Source organism: Bison bison, unplaced genomic scaffold (genome assembly GCF_000754665.1).
Source record: "Bison bison bison isolate TAMUID 2011002044 unplaced genomic scaffold, Bison_UMD1.0 scf7180017864471, whole genome shotgun sequence".
Taxonomy (NCBI): domain Eukaryota; kingdom Metazoa; phylum Chordata; class Mammalia; order Artiodactyla; family Bovidae; genus Bison; species Bison bison.
Genome location: NW_011495032.1, coordinates 38,342,460 through 38,363,095, shown reverse-complemented (window position 1 = coordinate 38,363,095; position 20,636 = coordinate 38,342,460). Strand labels below are relative to the sequence as shown.

The following is a 20,636-nucleotide window of genomic DNA, read 5'->3' as shown; positions in this document are numbered from 1 at the left end:
GAACTCCTTATTGCCAAATTCAGACTTAAGTTGAAGACAGTGGGGAAAACCACTAGATCATTCAGGTAAGACCTAAATCAAATCCCTTATGATTATACAGTGGAAGTGAGAAATAGATTTAAGGGACTAGATCTGATAGAGTGCCTGATGAACTGTGGATGCAGGTTCGTGACATTGTACAGAAGACAGGTATCAAGACCATCCCCATGAAAAAGAAATGCAAAAAAGCAAAATGGCTGTCTGGGGAGGCCTTACAAATAGCTGTGAATAGAAGAGAAGCAAAAAGCAAAGGAGAAAAGGAAAGATATAAGCATCTGAATGCAGAGTTCCAAAGAATAGCAAGGAGAGATAAGAAAGCCTTCCTCAGCGGTCAATGCAAAGAAATAGAGGAAAACAACAGAATGGGAAAGACTAGAGATCTCTTCAAGAAAATTAGAGATACCAAGAGAACATTTCATGCAAAGATGGGCTCGATAAAGGACAGAAATGGTATGGACCTAACAGAAACAGAAGATATTAAGAAGAGGTGGCAAGAATACACAGAAGAACTGTACAAAAAAGATCTTCACGACCCAGATAATCATGATGGTGTGATCACTCACCTAGAGCTAGATACCCTGGAATGTGAAGTCAAGTGGGCCTTAGAAAGCATCACTATGAACAAAGCTAGTGGATGTGATGGAATTCCAGTTGAGCTATTTCCTAACAATATAATATATGCTTTGTTGAAAATTACACATCAATTTTGATAAATTGAATTCTCTTTTAGTCTTGTCTTACAAGGAATTCATGGTGAAGTTAATACTTGCTTTGTAAAGCTCTCAGATTACCTATCAGAATTTCCAAAAATTGTCTGCATATGGAATTCACTAAATTATAACCTCAGCTTGAAAGATAGTTTTTTTTAAGTGACTTATTTTAATATACAGAAACTATCTCCTCGTATACAACTGCTGCTGCTGCTAAGTCGCTTCAGTCGTATCCAACTCTGTGCGACCCTATAGACGGCAGCCCACCAGGCTCTGCTTGTGCTTCTAGCGTTCTGCTGTCCCTGGGATTCTCCAGGCAAGAACACTGGAGTGGGTTGCCATTTCCTTCTCCAATACATGAAAGTGAAAAGTGAAAGTGAAGTCATTCAGTTGTGTCCGCCTCTTAGCGATCCCGCCTCTTATCGATCCCGTGGACTGCAGCCTACCAGGCTCCTCCATCCGTGGGATTTTCCAGGCAAGAGTACTGGAGTGGGGTGCCATTGCCTTCTCCGTGTATACAACTAGTTCTGGCCAAAATGCAGAGCCATTTTACTTTTTAACCTTTCCAAATGTCATCTGTTCCATATGTTAATATTGAATATGTGGCCTGTTTGTAGTATAACAGTTATAACAATGACAGGGTCCCAGTCCTCCAGGAGACGAAAGTGAGTGGGAGGAGACTGTTAATTATTATCCAGTACAGGCTTAAATGCTCTATTAGTGTAAGGGATACAGTGGGCTTCCCAGGTCGTGCTACAGGTGAAAACCCCGCCTCCCAGTACAGGAGACATTCATGTAACAATTAAATGCTGTCCTCATACATTCTGCTTTTACATGTGTGATAACGCCTACAATACATTGATACCATTTTTACTTTCAACAAGCACCAACTTTTGCAGGATTTCAATAGAAATAAGAAAAGTCTTCATATTTATTTACTCACATAGTGACCATTTCTGGTTCTCTCTTTTCTTTTCTGTAGATTTAGATTTTCATCTGGTATCATTGCCTTTCTGCTTAAAGAACTTCCTTTAATCTTTTTGTAGTGAAGTTCTGTTTTCAAGAATTCTTCTGGATACTATATGTGTGAATGAATCTTTATTTTGCCATTATTTTTTTAATATTTATATTATTTAATTATTTAATAGATATATATAATTTAACAAAAGTGGGAACATTAATGTATTAATGGGAGGAGAAACACACAATGGCAAGCAGTACGTTTTTCAAACCCCAGCTGATAACATCAAACAATTCAGGCTTCATTTTAGTGGATAACAGCACCATTCATTCTTCCCTGAAACTGGAATTTAAATCTGTTTTCACGGGGTAAGAGTTCTAGGTTCCAAAACCCCCATGTCATCTCCCCACCCCTAGGACTTTCAAGTACTTGTCTTGGCTTGCGTTGTTTTTGAAAAGAAGTCTTCTGTCTTCTTTGTGTGTTTTGTGTTCTTTTTCTCTGGCTGCTTTTAATATTTTCCACTGTATCTCTGGTTTGTTTAATTATGTTGTCAGTGTTATTCCTGGGTCTCTTTTTATTAATTAACTTCTCTCCTCATTCTGGGTTGTATTTCGTTGCTTCTTTATGTACCTTGTGGATTTTCAGTGGATCTCAGACATTTGAATTTTACTTTGTTGGAGGCTGTTTTTTTTGTTTTTTGTTTTTTTTGATGTCTGCTCTTATTTATTTGTTACTCTTAGAACATCTTGTTACTCATGGAACATTTTATTTGTTACTTGTTAACAAATGTTACTAACATTTATTTGTTACTCATAGAACATTTTGACTGGACTGGAAAGTAGAAGCTCCCAGAGAGGACAGCCTCCCTCTCTTGGCAATCTGTTCCTGCTGTTTTTCTTTCGCTTCCTTCAATCTCTTGACCAAAAGTTTTGCATTCTGCAAAATTAAAAAATAAAAATTACTTATTTTTCTTAAGTATGCTGTTGCTTCAGAGCAATATGCCTGGGTTTGTGTTGCAGAACACGGGGAGTAACAAGATGCTTAATCTTGGGTGTTTTGGTCCTAGGTAACTATGTTATTATCATTGTATGGATATTTTTGTATTGTTGCAAACATTGCTGAACTTTGTTCTGTGATGTAGTTAACTTGGTAGCAGTTTGATACTTTAAAGAGGCTTTCTTTCTGTTAAGTACTGTCCTAAACAGCCTTTAGTCTAGCGTTAATTTTGCTTCACTATTGAGGCCATACCCTCCGGGTACTTTGCCCAATACCTTGTCAGAGTGTTTTCTTGGTTGGAACACTAACTTTTGTCTAGTGCTGTACGAGTGTCAGGGTTTGTTCCTTCTGCTTATTTTGGTTGGTTCTTTCCCCAGCCTCAGATAGTGTCTTTTCTCATATGTACCGATCAGTGCTCAGCTGAAGATCTGAGGGAACTCGAGAGATCTCTGGAGTTCTCTCCCTGTGTACCTCCTTTGTCTCTGTGTTGCTGTTTAATCTAGCTGTCTTAGCCTCCTCAGACTCCCAACTTCATCTCTTCTACCCAGGAGCCTGCTGGGCTCTGAATGGATTCTTCCTGCCTACGCTGCAGTCTGAAGACTCTCTCTAGGCAGCAGTCTGGAATAATAATAGGGCTCACATTTGTTTCCTGTGTTCACTGTCACTGTCCTGTGCCCCCTGATACCCAATGCCTGGAAATCCTTGTTGCATAATTTGTTCAGTGTTTTAGTTATTTTAGTTGTTCTGTTTGAATTAGGATCAGTTCAGTTCCTATTACCATAACAGACGTTCTCATTCATATTTCTGTTCATATTTTCTAAACATTTTTGCTTTTGGAATGTAGACAATTAATGAAAATATATCAATATTTACTTGTTCTTTGACTGTTGTCTCCTCAGGATGTAATGTGGTCATTGCGTCCCGTAAGTTTGATAGGTTAAAATCTGCTGCAGATGAACTGAATGCCAGTCTGTCTCCTACGGTCCAGGCTCAAGTTACTCCCATAAAATGTAACATCCGTAATGAAGAGGAGGTAAAGCTAATCTCTCTTTTTTTTTTAAATTGAAATACAGTTGATTTACAATGTCATGTTTAATTTTTGCTGTATAGCAAAGTGACTCAGTTATATATATGTGTGTGTGTGTGTGTGTGTGTCCTTTTTCATATTCTTTTCCATTATGGTTCATCACAGGATATTGAATATAGTTTCGTACGCTATATAGTGGGACCTTGTTGTTTATCCATCCTTTATATAATGCCTTGTGTCTGCTAATCCCACACTCCCAATTCTTCTCTCCTCCTTGGCAACCACAAATGTGTTCTGTGTATCTGTGAGTCTGTTTTTGTCTTGTAGACATGTTGATTTGTGTCATGTTTTAGATTCCACATATAAGTGAGGTCATATAGTATTTGTTTTTCTTATTTCACATAGTATGGTATTTTCAAGGTCCATCCATCTTGCTGAGTTCTGAGTTCACTCGCTCAGTCGTGTCCGACTCTTTGCGACCCCATGAACTGCAGCACACCAGGCCTCCGTGTCCATCACCAACTCCCAGAGTCCACCCAAACCTATGTCCACTGTGTTGGTGATGCCATCCAACCATCTCATCCTCTGTCGTCCCCTTCTCCTCCCGCCCTCAATCTTTCCCAACATCAGGGTCTTTTCAAATGAGTCAGCTTTCGGCATCAGGTGGCCAAAGTATTAGAGTTTCAGCTTCAGCATCAGTCCCTCCAATGAACACCCAGGACTGATCTCCTTTAGGATGGACTGGTTGGATCTCCTTGCAGTCCAAGGGACTCTCAAGAGTCTTCTCCAACACCACAGTTCAAAAGCATCCATTCTTTGGCGCTCAGCAAGTAGCCTCAGGAGAAAGAGAGGAAGGGAAGACATGGAGGGAAGCTAAGCAAGAACAGTTTAGTCTGGAGGCTACCTTTCATGCCTTCTGCCCTTTAACTCATTTTGTAATGTCTATTTCATCACTCTCCAATATTCTGAGTTAGTTGTTTACAGATTCAGCTCAGTTCAGTTCAGTCGCTCAGTTGTGTCCGACTCTGCGACCCTGTGAACTGAAGCACACCAGGCCTCCCTGTCCATCACCAACTTCTGGAGTCCACCCAAACCCATGTCTATTGAGTCAGTGATGCCATCCAACCATCTCATCGTCTGTTGTCCCCTTCTCCTCCTGCCCTCAATCTTTCCCAGCTTCAGGGTCTTTTCAAATGAGTCAGCTCTTTGCATCAGGTGGCCAAAGTATTGGAGTTTCAGCTTCAACATGAGTCCTTCCAATGAACACCCAGGATATTATATATATTTACAGTTTACAGATTATTGGATGAGTGATCCAAATCCTTGGATAAATCTTGTCATCAAAATTCTAAATTTAGCATTATGATCTATGGGTATTGAAGCATATTGATATGAAGCATATTGAAGCATATGGGTATTTAACATATTGATCTGTGGGTGACACAGGGTTTTCAGGTTTATTTATTGTGACTACATCTTCATTTATTATGGTTCTCAGAGTTACTATTCACTGTGAGATATTGTAAGCTCTGCTACTCTCCTAAAGCACATGGTAAAGTCCAAGTAGCAAGTTAGTTATTAACCAGTTCACTCTTAAAATTTTATTTGTTTGCTGGAGTATAATTGATGTACAATATTACATAGGTTGCAGGTGTATAATATAGTGATTCATAATTTTTAAAGGTGATACTCCATTTATAGTTACCATAAAATATTTGCTATATTCCCCATGTTGTATAATATATTCATTTAACTTATATTATACCTAACAGGCTGTAGCTCTTAATCTCCTACCCCTACATTGTTGCTCCCTGCTTCCCTCTTGACGCTGCTAACCACTGGTTTATGCTCTGTCTCTATGAATCTGCTTCTTTTTTTGTTGTTATATTCACTAGTTTGTTGTACTTTTTAGATTCTACATATAAATGCTGTCATACAGTATTTGTCTATAACTAGTTCACTTTTACTGTTTTTCTTTAGGTAAATAATTTGGTCAAATCCACCTTAGATATTTATGGTAAGATCAATTTCTTAGTAAACAACGGAGGAGGCCAGTTCTTCTCTCCTGCTGAAAAAATCAGTTCAAAGGGGTGGAATGCTGTGATTGAAACCAACCTGACAGGCACCTTCTACATGTGCAAAGCAGGCAAGTGTGATCAATAATCCAAAAAGTCAAAGTGTATTTATGTTAAGATCATAGGGCACCTGAAAGAGAAATTGTGAGGGGCTCAGAACACTGAGTCCCTCACAACACTTATTGTCATCAACACTTATTGCCCTAATTTAACTTACATACAATATAGCCATGTAAATTGCTACATTTCTGGAGAGTAATTTGGCAGTATTTTAAAAATATGAATTTGCTTGATCTGTTGATTTTATTTCTAGGAAGTTATGTAAAAATGATTAAGAATTTGTACAAAGATATAGCTACAAAGTGCTTCATTAAATTAAGGAAAACGCCATACTTACTTTGTTTTTAAGAAATGAATCTGTTAAATCTATTGTAAGGACCTATTAATTCTGTGAAACCTTCAAGGAGAATACCAGAGTCTACATTTTTTCTGACTAATAATTAACTAGCACACATGCAGAGTTTTTGGATTAAAGGTTATCTTTCATAGGTGGTAATACTCAACCCTGAAATTGGGTAACTGAAGAGTTTCCTTACAAGCTATTCAGGACATTTCTATGCTGCAAAATGTGAAATGAGTATAATTCTGACCCACAGGGTCTTTACCCCAACATGGATTAGGCTTTATATTCTTAACATTTCTAAGTCAAAGGTCTTGAAGACATTTTCAGGCTTTATCTAACTGGTAATACAGAGTTCTGTATTAATTGTGACAACAGGATTGACTACTGAAGTGTAGAGATCTGGAAAATATAGGAGCTTGAGTAAGATAGTTAATTTCTCCCTCACATAAAAATTCAAGGTGTATAGTCCAGGGATAGTATGGTAGTTTCATAATCCTTAGGGAATAAGGATCTTTGTTCTTGTTTACAGTCTTTAACATGTCCATTCCCTAGTCCAAAATGGCTGCTTCAGTTCCTGCCATCATAACTGCATTCTAGACAGCAGGAATTCAGAGAAGTGTAAAATTCATTCTTCTTAACAGCATTGTCTGGAAGTAGCACCATTACATTTACTGACATTCATCATCAACTCAAACTCAGTTAAATGATTATGCCTACCTATAAGTGATACTGGGAAATAGAATCTTTAGCTGTGTGCCTAAGTACAAATTCAATTTCTTGTAAGAAGAAGAGAATGAGTGCTAGGAGACAGGTTTTAGTCTCTGACTCAGCCTTCATAGTTCAGTGCTTTGACATCTTCCAGCACTCAAGTCAGCAATCTCTTACAAACCATCAGTTCCATTAAATAGAACTTTGCAGAGTCTAGATTCAGTTATGATTTTTATTAGCCAGAATTGAATTAAAGAATCCAAGGCCTATAGTTTTTATTTTGTTTTTACTTTAAACAATGGGACTTAGCTTTTGGTTTTGACAGCAAGGAATATGGGACATATATTTTTCTATACCAGAATAATAATAGTGAAAAACTGAAAACCATTTAAATATTTTAAAGTAAAATATTAGTTGAGTGAAGTTTATACATCTATAGGATAAAGTACTATGCAGCCACTAAAAATATAGGTACAAAAGTCTACTTCTCAGTATGAAAAGATATTCCTAGATATCACTGAGTGAAAAAAAAGGTTTAAAACACTCTATCCAGTGTGATCACATTTCTGCAAAAAACAGTATATATTTATTATATGGCTATATATAAATAGAGATAATTCTAAAAGAGTTTCTAATAAAACATTGACATCTCTGGGAGGTAAAATTACATATTATTTTCATCTTTTTCTTTTTGCTTCTCTGCTTTTTCTAATTTTTCTAAATTGAATGTGTATTGTTTATGTAATTAAAATGATTTAAGTCATGACTGCCCTGAAGTTTCAGCTTCTTCAGCTTGTACTCTTTGATACCATATGCGGCTGTTAAAGAATTGTGTAAAGATCCATGTTTAAATTTCTGGTGAATTTAGACTTTTTTATAACCTTTAATTATTCATTTTACTAATGTAGAAATTTTTTTCTCTCCATTTGTTTTTGGAAAAATTTTGAATATATGAAAAAGCTAAAGAAATAATAATGCAATGAACTCTTCTAAGGCATACCTTGTTTTATTATGTTTTGTTTTATTGCCCATCAAGCAAATCTGTCAGCAATGTTTTTCTAACAGCTTTTGCTTACTTTGGGTCTCTGTGTCGTATTTTGGTAGTTAGCACAATATTTCAAACTTTTTCATTATTATATTTGTTATGATGATTTGTGATCAGTGATTTTTGATGATACTATTGCAAAAAGATTATGACTTGCTGAAGGCTCAGGTGATGGTTAGCATTTTTTAGTGATAAAATATTTTTTAAATTAAGGTACTTTTTTTTTAGACATAATGCTGTTGTACGTTTAATAGACTATAGTATAGTGTAAACATAACTTTTATATGCACTGGGAAAGAAAAAAAATTTGTGTGATTCACTTTATTGCAATATTGCATTGTTGTGATGGTCTGGAACTGAACTTACTGTATCTCTGCTCCCTGTCTGTATACCTTTCATTTAGGTTCACCAAGCTAACATTTTGCTGTATTTGCATTCTCTAATCTCTGTGTCTTTCCCCCTCTCATCCTCGCTCGCTTTCTATCTCCTCTCAACACCCCACACCCTTTTCACAAATAATTTAAAAGTGAATTGCATACATCATCACACTTTGACTTACATTTTTAAAGAATAAAGAAATGTTGTCTATGCAACTGCAATACCATTATCACACCAAAGGAAATATACAGTAATTCAGTAAGATCAATTATCACATAATCATATTGGAATTTCCCTTAAAATCTAGTAGTGTTGGCGATATTATTCGGAGACTTATGGTGTGTCCTGTGGGCTAAAGCGAGTAAATCAGTTTAGTTCAGTCGCTCAGTCGTGCCTGACTCTTTGCGACCCCATGGACTGCAGCATGCCAGGCCTCCATGTCTCTGTAAATAAGTTATTTTAGTGCAATTGAGAACCAAGATTTTTGGCATTGGCAAAAGGAGAAGTGAATGTAGACAGATGAGGCTGAATAAAAACCCCTATAGTCCAGAATTTAATTAGAAACATTAGCATGGACTCAAGATATATTTTTTCTTTAAAATAAAATATGTATTCCCTGGCTTTGTCCCCTGAAAAGAAACAGCTATTAATTCAGTGACAGTGTGTTCTCCTAGCATCCTTTATGTGATCTCTGAATGTTACTTCCAGTTAAAAGGAACTGGGATTCCTTAGTGAAACAGCTTATTACAGGTCTGGGGGAGCAAATGTGCACGAAAAGCCTAGAATATTTTGTTCCAACAGAAATCTAGGAAGCTATACTGATATGTTACTGAATCAAACTTGGGTCTGCTCGCCTGCATGTGGTGAAGCCAGTCAACTGAACTTTGGGTTGCCGTGAAGGAAAGTATGGGGAGAGTGAGCAGCTTATGCTCAAAAGATGTGAACTCCCTAATAGCTTTCAGGGAAGGGTTTTGTTTTTTTTCCCCATAACTTATTTTACTTTTGGCTGTCCTGGGTCTTGTTGCTGCTCTCACTTTTCTGTAGTGTAGAGAGCGGGGCCTACTCTAGTTGCAGTGGGAAGGCTTATTGCAGTGGCTTCTCTTGGTATAGAGCACAGGCTCTAGGGCAGGCGAGCTTCAGCAGTTGAGGCTCCTGGGCTCTAGCGCACAGGCCCAGTAGTTGTGGCGTACCAGCTTTAGTTGCTCTGCAGCCTGTGGGATCTTCCCAGATGGGAGATGGAACCCATGTGTCCTTCGTTGGCATGCAGATTCTGTACCACTGAGCCACCAGGGAAGCCCCAAGGGAGAGTTTTTAACGTCAGTGTTAGGGAGGGAGCTGCAGGGCAGGTGATCAGCTCATGCACAATTTTCAGCTTGGTTGGCGTCCAGGTGAAGTTTTGAGCATCACTGATCTTTTGGTTTCAGCTGGTCTAGCTTATGCGTGCTTGCAGTCAGCAGTTTTCATCTGGTGAGGGTCTTCCTGTAAAAACAACTTAGGAATGTGTGTCAAGCCTTTATCTGTATCTTTCAGGGACTCTGCTATGTATCTGATTTATAAGTTTTTACCAGTTTCCCAGCCCAACACCTATTCTTTGTTTCTACATCTTCACACTTCCTAATTATTAATTCTTTTTAAAAAAAATATTTGTTTATTTATTTATTTGGCTGCATTGGGTCTTAGTTGTGGCAAGTAGGATCTTTTAGTTGTAGCATGTGAAATCTAGTTCCCTGACCAGGGATCGAACCCAGGCCCCTTGCATTGGGAGCATGGAGTCTTAGCCACTGGACCAGTTACTCAGTCATGTCCAACTCTTTGCCACCCATGGACTGTAGCTCACCAGGCTCCTCTGTCCATGGAATTCTCCAGACAAGAATACTGGAGTGGGTTGCCATTCCCTTCTCAAGGGGATCTTCCCAACCCAGGGATCGAACCAGGGTCTCTTGCATTGTAGGCAAATTCTTTACCATCTGAGCCACCAGGGTATGAAAAAATTGTCTTAGATTTAAAAAATATTGTATTTTATGTTTTCTTGTGGTTTTACCTCCTTTTTTTTTGTCATAACACGATTTAGTGAGAATTCACTAAAAGCATTAAATAGTAGTGGATAGAAAAGCTTGCTTTTGCTCAAGCTTTTAATAGAAATAGGTATTGAATTGTTCTCTGGTCTTTCCATTCTAAAAACTGGACGTCCACTGAAGTGAGTCCTGATGTACATCTCTAATATTGCCTTGATTTGTGTGAATAGAAAGTTTGCCTAAATTTCAAATTGCCTTCAAAAAGGATAAAATATTTACAAATAAAGTTAGCAAAATAGTATAAGGTTTATATGCTAACAACTGCAAAACATTGCTGAGAGAAACGAGAGAAGATGTAGATAAATGGAAAGACATTCTGTGTTTATGAATTGAAAGACTTAATATTTTTAAGATGGTAGTTCTTTCCAAATTGATCTGTAGGTTCAATGCAGTCCTTATCAATCCTTTTGCAAAAATGGACAAACTGATCCTAGAATATATATGGACATGCAAAGGACTCAAAATAGCCAAAGCAATTTTACAAAAGAAGAAATACTTCTTGATTTCAAAACTGTTTATTGATTTTAAGATGAGACAGTATAACACTGGCATAAGAATAGATGTATAGATCAATGAAACAGAATTGAGAATCCAGAAGTAAATCCTAATATTTATGATCAATTGATTTTCATCAGACGTGCCGAGGCAGTTCTCTGGGGAAATGAGAGTCTCATCAACAAACAGTGCCGGTAAAGTTGGATATCCACATGCAAAAGAGTCTTACCTCACATAATAAATAAAAGTTAACTGAAAGTCCAAAATTAGGATCATGGACCTAAACGCAGGAAATAAAATTATAAAACTTAGAAGCAAGTAAGGGAAAAAATCTTTATGACTTTGGGTTAGGCAGAATCCTAAGATACCCACTAAAAGTACATCAATTAAATAAAAAATTGTAATTGGACTTAATCAAAATTAAACATGTTTGTGCTTCAAATGACACTAATAAGAAAATGAAAAAATAAACCACAGATTGGAAAGAACGTTTTACAAATCACATATCTAATAACAGACTTATATCCAGAATATACAAAAAGTCTTATAAAAGCAACCCAAATTTAAAAAAAGGCAAAAGATTTGAATAGATGGGTCACCAAATAAGATATACAAATGGTGAATAAGCACATGAGAAGATTCTTAACACCATTTAAGTCATTAAAAAAATGCAAATCAAAGTCTCAGTAAGATACCACACTATACCCATTAGAATGGCTTTAACCAAAAAGCCAGATAATTTTGTGGAGAAACTGGAACCCTCCTGCATTTCTGATGAGACTGTAAAATGGTGAAAACACTTTGGAAAATAGTTAAGCAGTTTCTTAAAAAGTTAAGCATAGATTTAACATGTATGTGTGTTTGTTAGTCGCTCAGTTGTGTCAGACTATTTGCAACCCCATGCACTGTAGCCCACCAGGCTCCTCTGTCAATGGAATTTTCCAGGCACGAATACTGGTTGTTACTGTTCAGTTGCTCAGTTGTGTCCAACTCTTCGCGACCTCATGGACTGCAGCACGCCAGGTTTCCCTCTCCTTCACCATCCACCAGAGCTTGCTCAAACTCATGTCTGTTGAGTCGGTGATGCCATCCACCATCTCATCCTCTGTGGTCCCCTTCTCCTCCTGCCTTCTATCTTTCCCAGCATCAGGGTCTTTTTCTAATGAGTCAGCTCTTTGCATCAGGTGGCCAAATTACTGGAGCTTCAGTTTCAGCATCAGTCCCTCCAATGAATATTCAGGATTAATTTCCTTTAGGATGGACTCGTTTGATCTCCTTGCAGTCCAAGGGACTCTCAAGAGTCTTCTCCAGTACCATGGTTCAAAACCATCAATTCTTCAGTGCCTCAATAAAAATTTTTTTAAAAAGAAAATATAAATTAGAATTTAAAAAATATCATATAAGCCGCAAGCTGGAATGGTATCAGGTAAGAGTCAAGCACTATTTAATAGGGCTTCCCTTGTGGCTCAGCTGTTAAAGAATCTGCCTGCAATGTGGGAGACCTGGGTTCCCATCCCTGGGTTCGGAAGATCCCATGGAGAAGGGAACGGTTACCCACTCCAGTATTCTGGCCTGGGGAATTCCATGGACTGTATAGTCCATGGGGTCACAAAGAGTCGAACACAACTGAGCCACTTTCACTTTCTTTTCACTTCAATGCTCAGCCTTCTCTATGGTCCAGCTCTCACATCCATACATGACTACAGGAAAAACCATAGCTTTGACTATATGGACCTTTGTCAGCAAAGTAATGTCTCTGCTTTTTAATATGCTGTTTAGGTTTGTTATTGCTTTTCTTCCAAGGAGCAAGTGTCTTTTAATTTCATGGCTGCAGTCACCATCTGCAGTGATTTTGGAGCCCAGGAATACTGGAATGGGTAGCTATTTACTTCTCCAGGGGATCTTCTGACCCAGGGATTGAACCAGGGTCTCCTGCATTGCAGGTAGATTTTTTACCATCTGAGCTACCAGGTCATATGCAGATTTAGCATATGACACAGCAGTTCCACTTGTCGGTAGCTCCCTACTAGAAGCAAATACGTATGTCCACACAAAGACTTGTATTCATAATCATCCAAAAGTGGAATCTGTCCAGTTGTTCATCAGTTGGTGAATGGGTAAATAAAATATGGAATGTACACACGATAGAATACTATTTAGCTAAATACTAAATAGAAAGTAACATTTTTATTTTCATGTGTTACAGTATGGATGAACCTCCCCAAAACTATTCTGAGTTAAAGAAGGCAGGCACAAATGACCAAATAAATGAAATATTCAGAAAGGGCAAATCTATAGAAAGAGAATGTAGATGAACGTTTGCCTGGGGATGGGTTGGACTGCAAATGGTCACAAAGGGACTTTTTGGAGTGACAGAAATATTTGAAAACTGGACTGTGGTGATATGTATTTATTAAAAACCATTAAGTCATACACAGAAAATGGATGAATTTTATGTTATCTATATGTGCTGTCAAAGTAAATTATACCTCAATATTTTTATAAAAAAATATAAATTAGAATTTTAAAAATATCGTATAAGCAGCAAGCTGGAACACGGTATCAGGGAAGAGTCAGGACACTGTTTAATAGGATTGTCTTTCTGTCTCCTGCAGTTTACAACTCCTGGATGAAAGAACATGGAGGATCTATTGTCAATATCACTGTACTGACTAAAAATGGATTTCCAGGAGCTGTGTAAGCACTTACATTTTTTTCTTCCTATGTCTTTGGGTTTGTCCGTTGAATAGCTGGGGAGTAGGTTAGAGCGGTTTTCTTAAATAGAGATTGTTAATCCCTATAATGCATTGGGACTCCAATACTTAAAATTCCCTTTATTGAACTTTGAAACGTACTTCTAAAACATTACCATTCATATTAGGGTTACCCAATTTTCCAAGGAAATAAAAACAGTAATAGGCCCAGTTAAATAATTTTTTTTTATCAGTATGTCCCAAATATCTCATGGAGCATTCTTGTTGTTTTTGTCTGTTTTGGCCACACAGTGCGCTTGCGGGTTTTTAATTCTCTCACCAGGGTATCCGAACCCATGCCCTCCTGCAGTGGAAGGGTGGAGTCCTAACCACTGGACTGCCAGGGAATTTCCACATGGGGCATGTTTATGCTAAAAATGATTTGTTGTCTCCTGTAAAAATTCACATTTAACTGAATGTCTTGTATTTTATCTGGCAGTCCTAATCCAGATGTAACTAAATGTATCTGGAGACATCTTTCTGGTTAAAATGAGGAAATGAAACCAATCTATGATAATTTAGTTTTGAGCATTATGGATATACCTATCCAGATTTAAATAGAACTGCTAGTAAATTATTGTTCCATAATAGAATTTGACCTATTTGACTCTTATTCTGATTTTAATAAATTTTTATTTTGGAAACTGATTTAAAAAATTTTTTTAAACTTTTTTATTTTATATTGGTTTATAGTTGGTTAACATTTTTTTTTAAAGAAAGTAAATGAACAGCCTACTGGCGTGGTAGATTCTTTCATAATAGCTAAAAGGCTACTCAAAACAAAAAGTTGAAAAACATACCAGGAAGCTACTTGACCAAGTTTAATAGTTAAAGAGTATGATTAAAAAAAAAAAATGAGTTATGCTGATTCCTTTTGTATCTTGTAAGCTCTGATTCTTTCCATTTTTTAAATTAAAATTTTATAAAAAACTTTCTAACACAGAATTTCTGTTTTTGTGGAGTAGACCTATCTTAGTATTAAATTATGCATGCTAGTTTAAACAAACAACTATATAATGTAGAAAGTCAAGTCCTCCATACTCTTTCATCCCAGAAATAACCTGTTAAGTAAGGTGGTGATCTTAATCCCTTTACAATTAGTAAGTAATTGATACAGCAATAATTTGGTACTCTGTTAATATTGTTTGCCACCATGATTTTAGCAACCATTGTTGACCCTTTTGTGAATCACTCATTACACTGGGGCTGTGAAAATGTGGGTTTTTCTGACTTCATAGTTGCTTCTGTGCTTTTTAGTTGATGGTACAGTGCTTAGTTAGTCATGTACGACTCTTTGCAACCCTATGGACTGTAGCCCACCAGGCTCCTCTGTTCATGGGATTCTCTAGGCAAGAATACTGGAGTGCATTTCCTTCTCCAGGGGATCTTTCCAACTTAGGGATTGAACCTAGGTCTCCTGCATTACAGGCAGATTCTTTAGATGATACTCTTTTGTAGAAAGACTTTTATTAATATTACAACCATCACTTCTTTAATATATGTTATTAATATTATTAACTTTTTTAGTATACCACTATGAAGTCACAGACTTCTTTTCAAATTGATTATTTCCAAAGCACACATTGTCTCAAATTTAATAGAAATTTGTGTTGTTTCTATATTTTGCTATTACAGATAATTCTGCAATGAATAACATTATAAATACTTCTTTCATATTTGCAGAGGTATATCTTTAGGGTGGGCTTTCCAAGTGGTGCTAGTTGTAAAGAGCCCATCTGCAGATGCAGGAGACATAAGAGATATGGGTTCCATCCTTGGGTCAGGAAGATCCCCTGGAGAAGGGCATGACAACCCACTCCAATATTCTTACCTGGAGAATCCCATGAACAGAGAAGCGTGCTGGGCTACAGTCCATAGAGTTGCAGAGAGTCGGACATGACTGAAATGATTTAGCAACAGCAGCAGCAGCATCTTCAGGGTACATCCCCAAAGTTGGATTGCTGGGTAGAGGGTAAAGGCATCCTGTTAGGCATTTGCAAGTTTCTTTGCTTTTTGCTGTCCCATCAGCAATGAACAAGAGTGCCTGTTCCTCAGAGCCTCACGAAAAATGTGTCTTGTCAATTTCTGGACAACTCTGATGGGCAAGATATAGTATCTCAGTGGATCATCTATTCATTTGTTAAAAGGCTACCTGAGTATCTCTTGTTTGTGTGTTTGAATTGCATTGTTGTTTTCACACATGTTTCTCTGGTTCTGATCATTTCCTGACATTTTCAGTATCATCTAAGAGTAGTCCAATTTCCACTGCAATCTATGCAAAGGAGCTTAGACTGACCGGCTGATCTTTTGGGTCATTGTCAATAATTACAAGGGCAAGAGACAGGCTTGGTATCTCTCATGGAGAGAGAATTCATGGCCCAAATACCTATCAATGAATGAATGAATAAACAAATTATGGTTTAGCTATATAATGTATTCCTCAGAAATGAAAAGTGAACTATTGATTCATGCAGCAATGTGGATAAATCCGAAAATAATATTCTGAGTGAAAGAAGCCAGATGGAAAAGATCATGTATGTATGATTTCATTTATATGTTTTAAGTTTTAGAAGGATTTAAAAGTTTTGTTAGTACTAGATTCACTGAGAGGTGGATGTTATTCTACCTCCTATTCATAAATGATAGGAAGGAAATGAAGCGGTGTGATAGCCTTTCAGGTGGTTTATCACTCATAATCTCCTCCTGCACAGATGGGTAGACATTTTAAATCACATCTGATACAGAAATAAGGCCTTAGTATTTCAGAAACTGTTCTCGGTGAAAGAATGGCTATGAGGCTTGTTATTCAGATGGTGAAATGAAATCTCACAGAACTTGTAGTCCAGATAAATGCCCTTCCCTTCCTTCTCTCTGGGCTTTTGCTTTAAAAGAAGAGTGGCTGGAACAAAGCCCATATAGCACGGTCACCAACCTGCAGCTGAATTGTCCGCCATCTGTTCTGTTTTGATGGGGGTCACTTTCCCTTCCTGGAAAGGGTGTTTTTATAAACCCTGTGGTCCATTCAGGTGTCTAACCCACCTGGAACTCCCAGCAATGCCAGCCAGAATCAAATCCTTCAGAACACAGGACTGCTGGTGATATTGCCAAAATCTTACTTTCCTATGCCCATTGAAGCTGAAGAAAAAAATACAGAGAGTTTAGAGGAACTAGAAAGGTGGCTTTAATCCTCACCCAGTGGAGGGGCGAACACAGTAGGCTTGTGCCTCAAGAGCTGTGCCCCTGCCTTCCTAGAGGAATCTGGAGGATTATATAGATGAGGGCTAGCAGTCAGGGATTGGAGATGAGGAATAAAGGTATAAGGATCTTGTATTCTTCTTCCTCTTGCACTGATTCAAAAACAGTCATAGGTTGGTTCAGATAGCCCAATAATTGGGTCTGGCAGTCCAGTAGCCTGGTGGTTGGATCCATTGTCTTTTATGAACTGTACTCCGGCCCTCTTTCTATAATGCAAAAGAGAAAAATCACAAGGGGTGGTTTGCCAAGAGACTTCTGTACAGGTGGCACCAAATTCAGGATGTAATTAACACAGAGTTAAAGGACAGTAGGTGCAGAATGTAGTCCATGCAGAGTTAGGGGGCAGAACAGGTTAGGAACAGTTAAAGTAAAAACGAGGAATAACCGGATCTGCTCACTGTTCTCTCCATCTTCTTTGTTCTCAGGAAAGGAAAGAAAAACTCACTTTTTCTTTGCCCCCCTTTTCACTGCAACACTGGATAAGCAGTAAATCTCTCTGGATAAACTCTCTGCTTTTTCTTCACAAATGTTACCTTTTTTTTTTTTTTCAATCCCCAGAAACAAACAGATTAGGATGTGCTGTTTCAAAGATCCAGAGTAACTTTCAATTTCTGTGTAATTTTCTTCAGTGCCAAATACTGCAGAGGCAGGGCATATCCTTTCTTCCTTATGGAACGAACAGAGAACTGGGGCTTCAGGTTGTCATACCTGTCGTAGGTGGTCTCACCATCCAGCAGCAGTTTCCCTTCTGACATCACACTCTTCTCTGCCAGCCTCTTCAGTAGATCTTTGAGTGTGGAGATGTAGTCTGAAGATGCTATTGTGGTTGCACTGAGTCTGTATTAAATGTCCTTCTCTTCATCAGCTAACCTTGAGAGAACTATGCAGGGGAGGAAAAATAATTTTCCCTGTGCCCTTCTGAGCTCTTAGCTGAGACCCCTGTAATAAAAGACAGATGAGCAAGAGAAAAACAAAAAGAAGTTGATTTCACATGTGTACCTCATGTATACATGGGAGATACCTAGGGAAAAATAAGTGACTGCCTGTTGGGGCTTTGAATTTAGGATTAAACACTGTCTTAGTAGGGAATGGGCTTCCCTGATCTTTCAGTTGGTAAAGAATCCACCTGTAATGCAGGAGACCCTGGTTCGATTCCTGAGTCGGGAAGATCCACTGGAGAAGGGAGAGGCTACCCACTCCAGTATTCTTGGGCTTCCTTCATGGCTCAGCTGGTAAAGAATCTGCAATACGGAGACCTGGGTTCAGTCCCTTGGTTGGGAAGAGCCCCTGGAGAAGGGAAAGGCTACCCACTCCAGTATTCTGGCCTAAAGAATTCCATGGACTGTATAGTCCATGGGGTTGCCAAGAATCAGACATGACTGACTTTCATTTTCACTTAATAGGGAATAGGGAGAGGGGTTATAGGCCTCTTAGGGTGGGGAGTAGATGATCTTTAGGAAAGATGGATGGGCCTTTTGAAGAATAGACGGGAGATATGATAGTCGGTGACGATGTTTGTTCGGATGTGGCGTTGACCTCTAGTCTCCCACCCGTGACAACAGTCAGCCTCCCCTGGTTGAAGAGACTCCCGGGGAGGGGATTTATGACACTCACTTCCATTTGGCCAATAAGGGGAGTTTAGAGAAAGCCTCTCTCTGAGAAAGCCTCTCTCTGCATCTGCTGTTTTTCAAGGGACCCCAGCTGAAAATGATCGCTCCACCAGGGCAGCAGCATACTTCGGGGGGCGTATTCCGCCACCCTTCAACCGCCTCTTGCTCACATTCTGCAGACTGCTTCCCATGCTGAAATTCAGAAAGTACTTTCTGTCTCTGGTCTTCCACCTGCTTCTCTCTCTCGAGAGGCGTGTGGGGGGTTGAGGGCTGTTCGAGAGTCTGGACTTCATGTGGTGGCCCTGGTGGTCAGGGGATGAGGACAAGGGGAGAAGCACCTCTAGGTCCTCCTCACAGAAGAGGGCCCGGACTTGACTGTGCGTCCTGCAGACGCTCATCTGTTCTGTTCCCGCCTCTTGCTTCCGGTAGTGTAAAGCAACGCATTAACCCTGTGACCCTGCCCAGCTGGGAGGTACTCCAGAAGGGCCCCTCCTAGCATTGGTGTCAAGCAAGGAAACCCGTCTTGTGAATCCCCCCGGGATGGGTGGATGTAGTGTGACACAGGTGTTGGCTGCATTTGATGATGATGAGGTTGCTCAGGTAACTCTGGCAGATGGGAGCAGTTGGCTTCTGCCTGGAGTCCTGCTAGGGCTCTGCAGCCGACACTGGGGTGGGAGTGGGCTTTCATCAGGAAATTGGGGCTCTAGAGGTAATCTCTAGTAAGGAGTGGTTACATGCTTGGAAATTCTAAACCATGGTATGTCTCTACCTTTTGCACCATATGGGTGCAGACCAAAATATTTTGAACCTCTTCCCTGGAAATATCTTAACATTTATTTAAATTTTGGTATGTCTAGATGTTCTTTTGATATTGTTTCTAGCCTGACATATGAATTTCATATACCTTATTACCTAAAATTGATTTAAAGAATAACCACACTTGTAACCCTCCAAATTACCAATTTACTTATTTTCTTTCATAATTAAAAGTTCCTCAAAATATTCCTGTTTTGCACATGGTGATTTGGGGGAAACTTGTGTGGGCCTTGGGGCTTCCCAGGTGGCGCAATGGTAAAATCCACCTGCCAGCGCAGGAGATGCAAGAGATGCAGGTTCATTCCCTGGGTTGGGATGATCCCCTGGAGTAGGAAATGGCAACCCACTCCAGTAGTGTTGCCTGGAAAATTCCCTGGACAGAGGAGCCTGAAGGGCTACAGTCCATGGGATCTCAAAAGAGTTGCACATGACGGAACATGCATGCAAACAGGAAGATGTGGGCCTTGACTTATGTGAGATTTGTTTGACGAGCAGATAGCTATGGTTTCACTTTAATATTGAAGGACCTGGTTCTTTTTTATGGCTCAGACAGGGACTCATAATAAGAATCTTCTTGTGGGACTCTGACAGGTCACTGGTAAACCTATCAGTTTAGGTAATATGAGACATGGTCAATAGAAGCTGATGGTGATGTTTGTATTTTGTCTTTTAAAGGCATAGCGGAGCTGCCAGAGAAGGTGTTTACAACCTCACCAAGTCCTTAGCTTTGGAATGGGCCAGCAGTGGAGTAAGGATCAATAGTGTTGCCCCCGTACGTAAATGTTCAATATGAAAGCTCTTGACAAATTGTGCTTTTCTGATTTCATTTGTGTTGTTCATAGAGGTATTTGTTAATATGCATGTGTACTAGAAAAGATTGGCTTTTAAAAATAGATAAAATCAGAAAGAAGTATGCTTTGATTTACAACCAGATTGTCAAGAAGGTTAAATTAAGTCAGTGATTCTCAATCCTGGCTGTATACGAGAATTATCTGTGAAATAGTTACAAAATAGTGATATATAAGCTTGAAATGCTGGGCTGGATGAAGCACAAGCTAGAATCAAGATTGCCGGGAGAAAAATCAATAACTTCAGATGTGCAGATGACACCACCCTTATGGCAGAAAGCGAAGAAAAACTAGAGAGCCTCTTGATGAAAGTGAAAGAGGACAGTGAAAAAGTTGACTTAAAACTCAACATTCAGAAAACTAAGATCATGGCATCCGGTCCCATCACTTCATGGCAAACAGATGGGGAAACAATGGAAACAGTGTCAGACTTTATTTTTCT

General features: G+C 38.8%; 1 protein-coding gene across 2 annotated transcripts in view; it reads left to right on the top strand.

Annotated features, from left to right (window-relative positions):
* The window catches only part of PECR (peroxisomal trans-2-enoyl-CoA reductase), a 36,688-nt gene that overhangs the window by 5,746 nt on the left and 10,306 nt on the right, over window positions 1-20,636 (top strand). For both annotated transcript variants that reach the window (XM_010861155.1, XM_010861156.1), the window contains exons 2-5: window positions 3,606-3,739; window positions 5,714-5,879; window positions 13,528-13,609; window positions 20,022-20,118. In XM_010861155.1, the coding sequence (XP_010859457.1) occupies window positions 3,606-3,739; window positions 5,714-5,879; window positions 13,528-13,609; window positions 20,022-20,118 (479 nt within the window). The remainder of the gene's footprint in view (window positions 1-3,605; window positions 3,740-5,713; window positions 5,880-13,527; window positions 13,610-20,021; window positions 20,119-20,636) is intronic.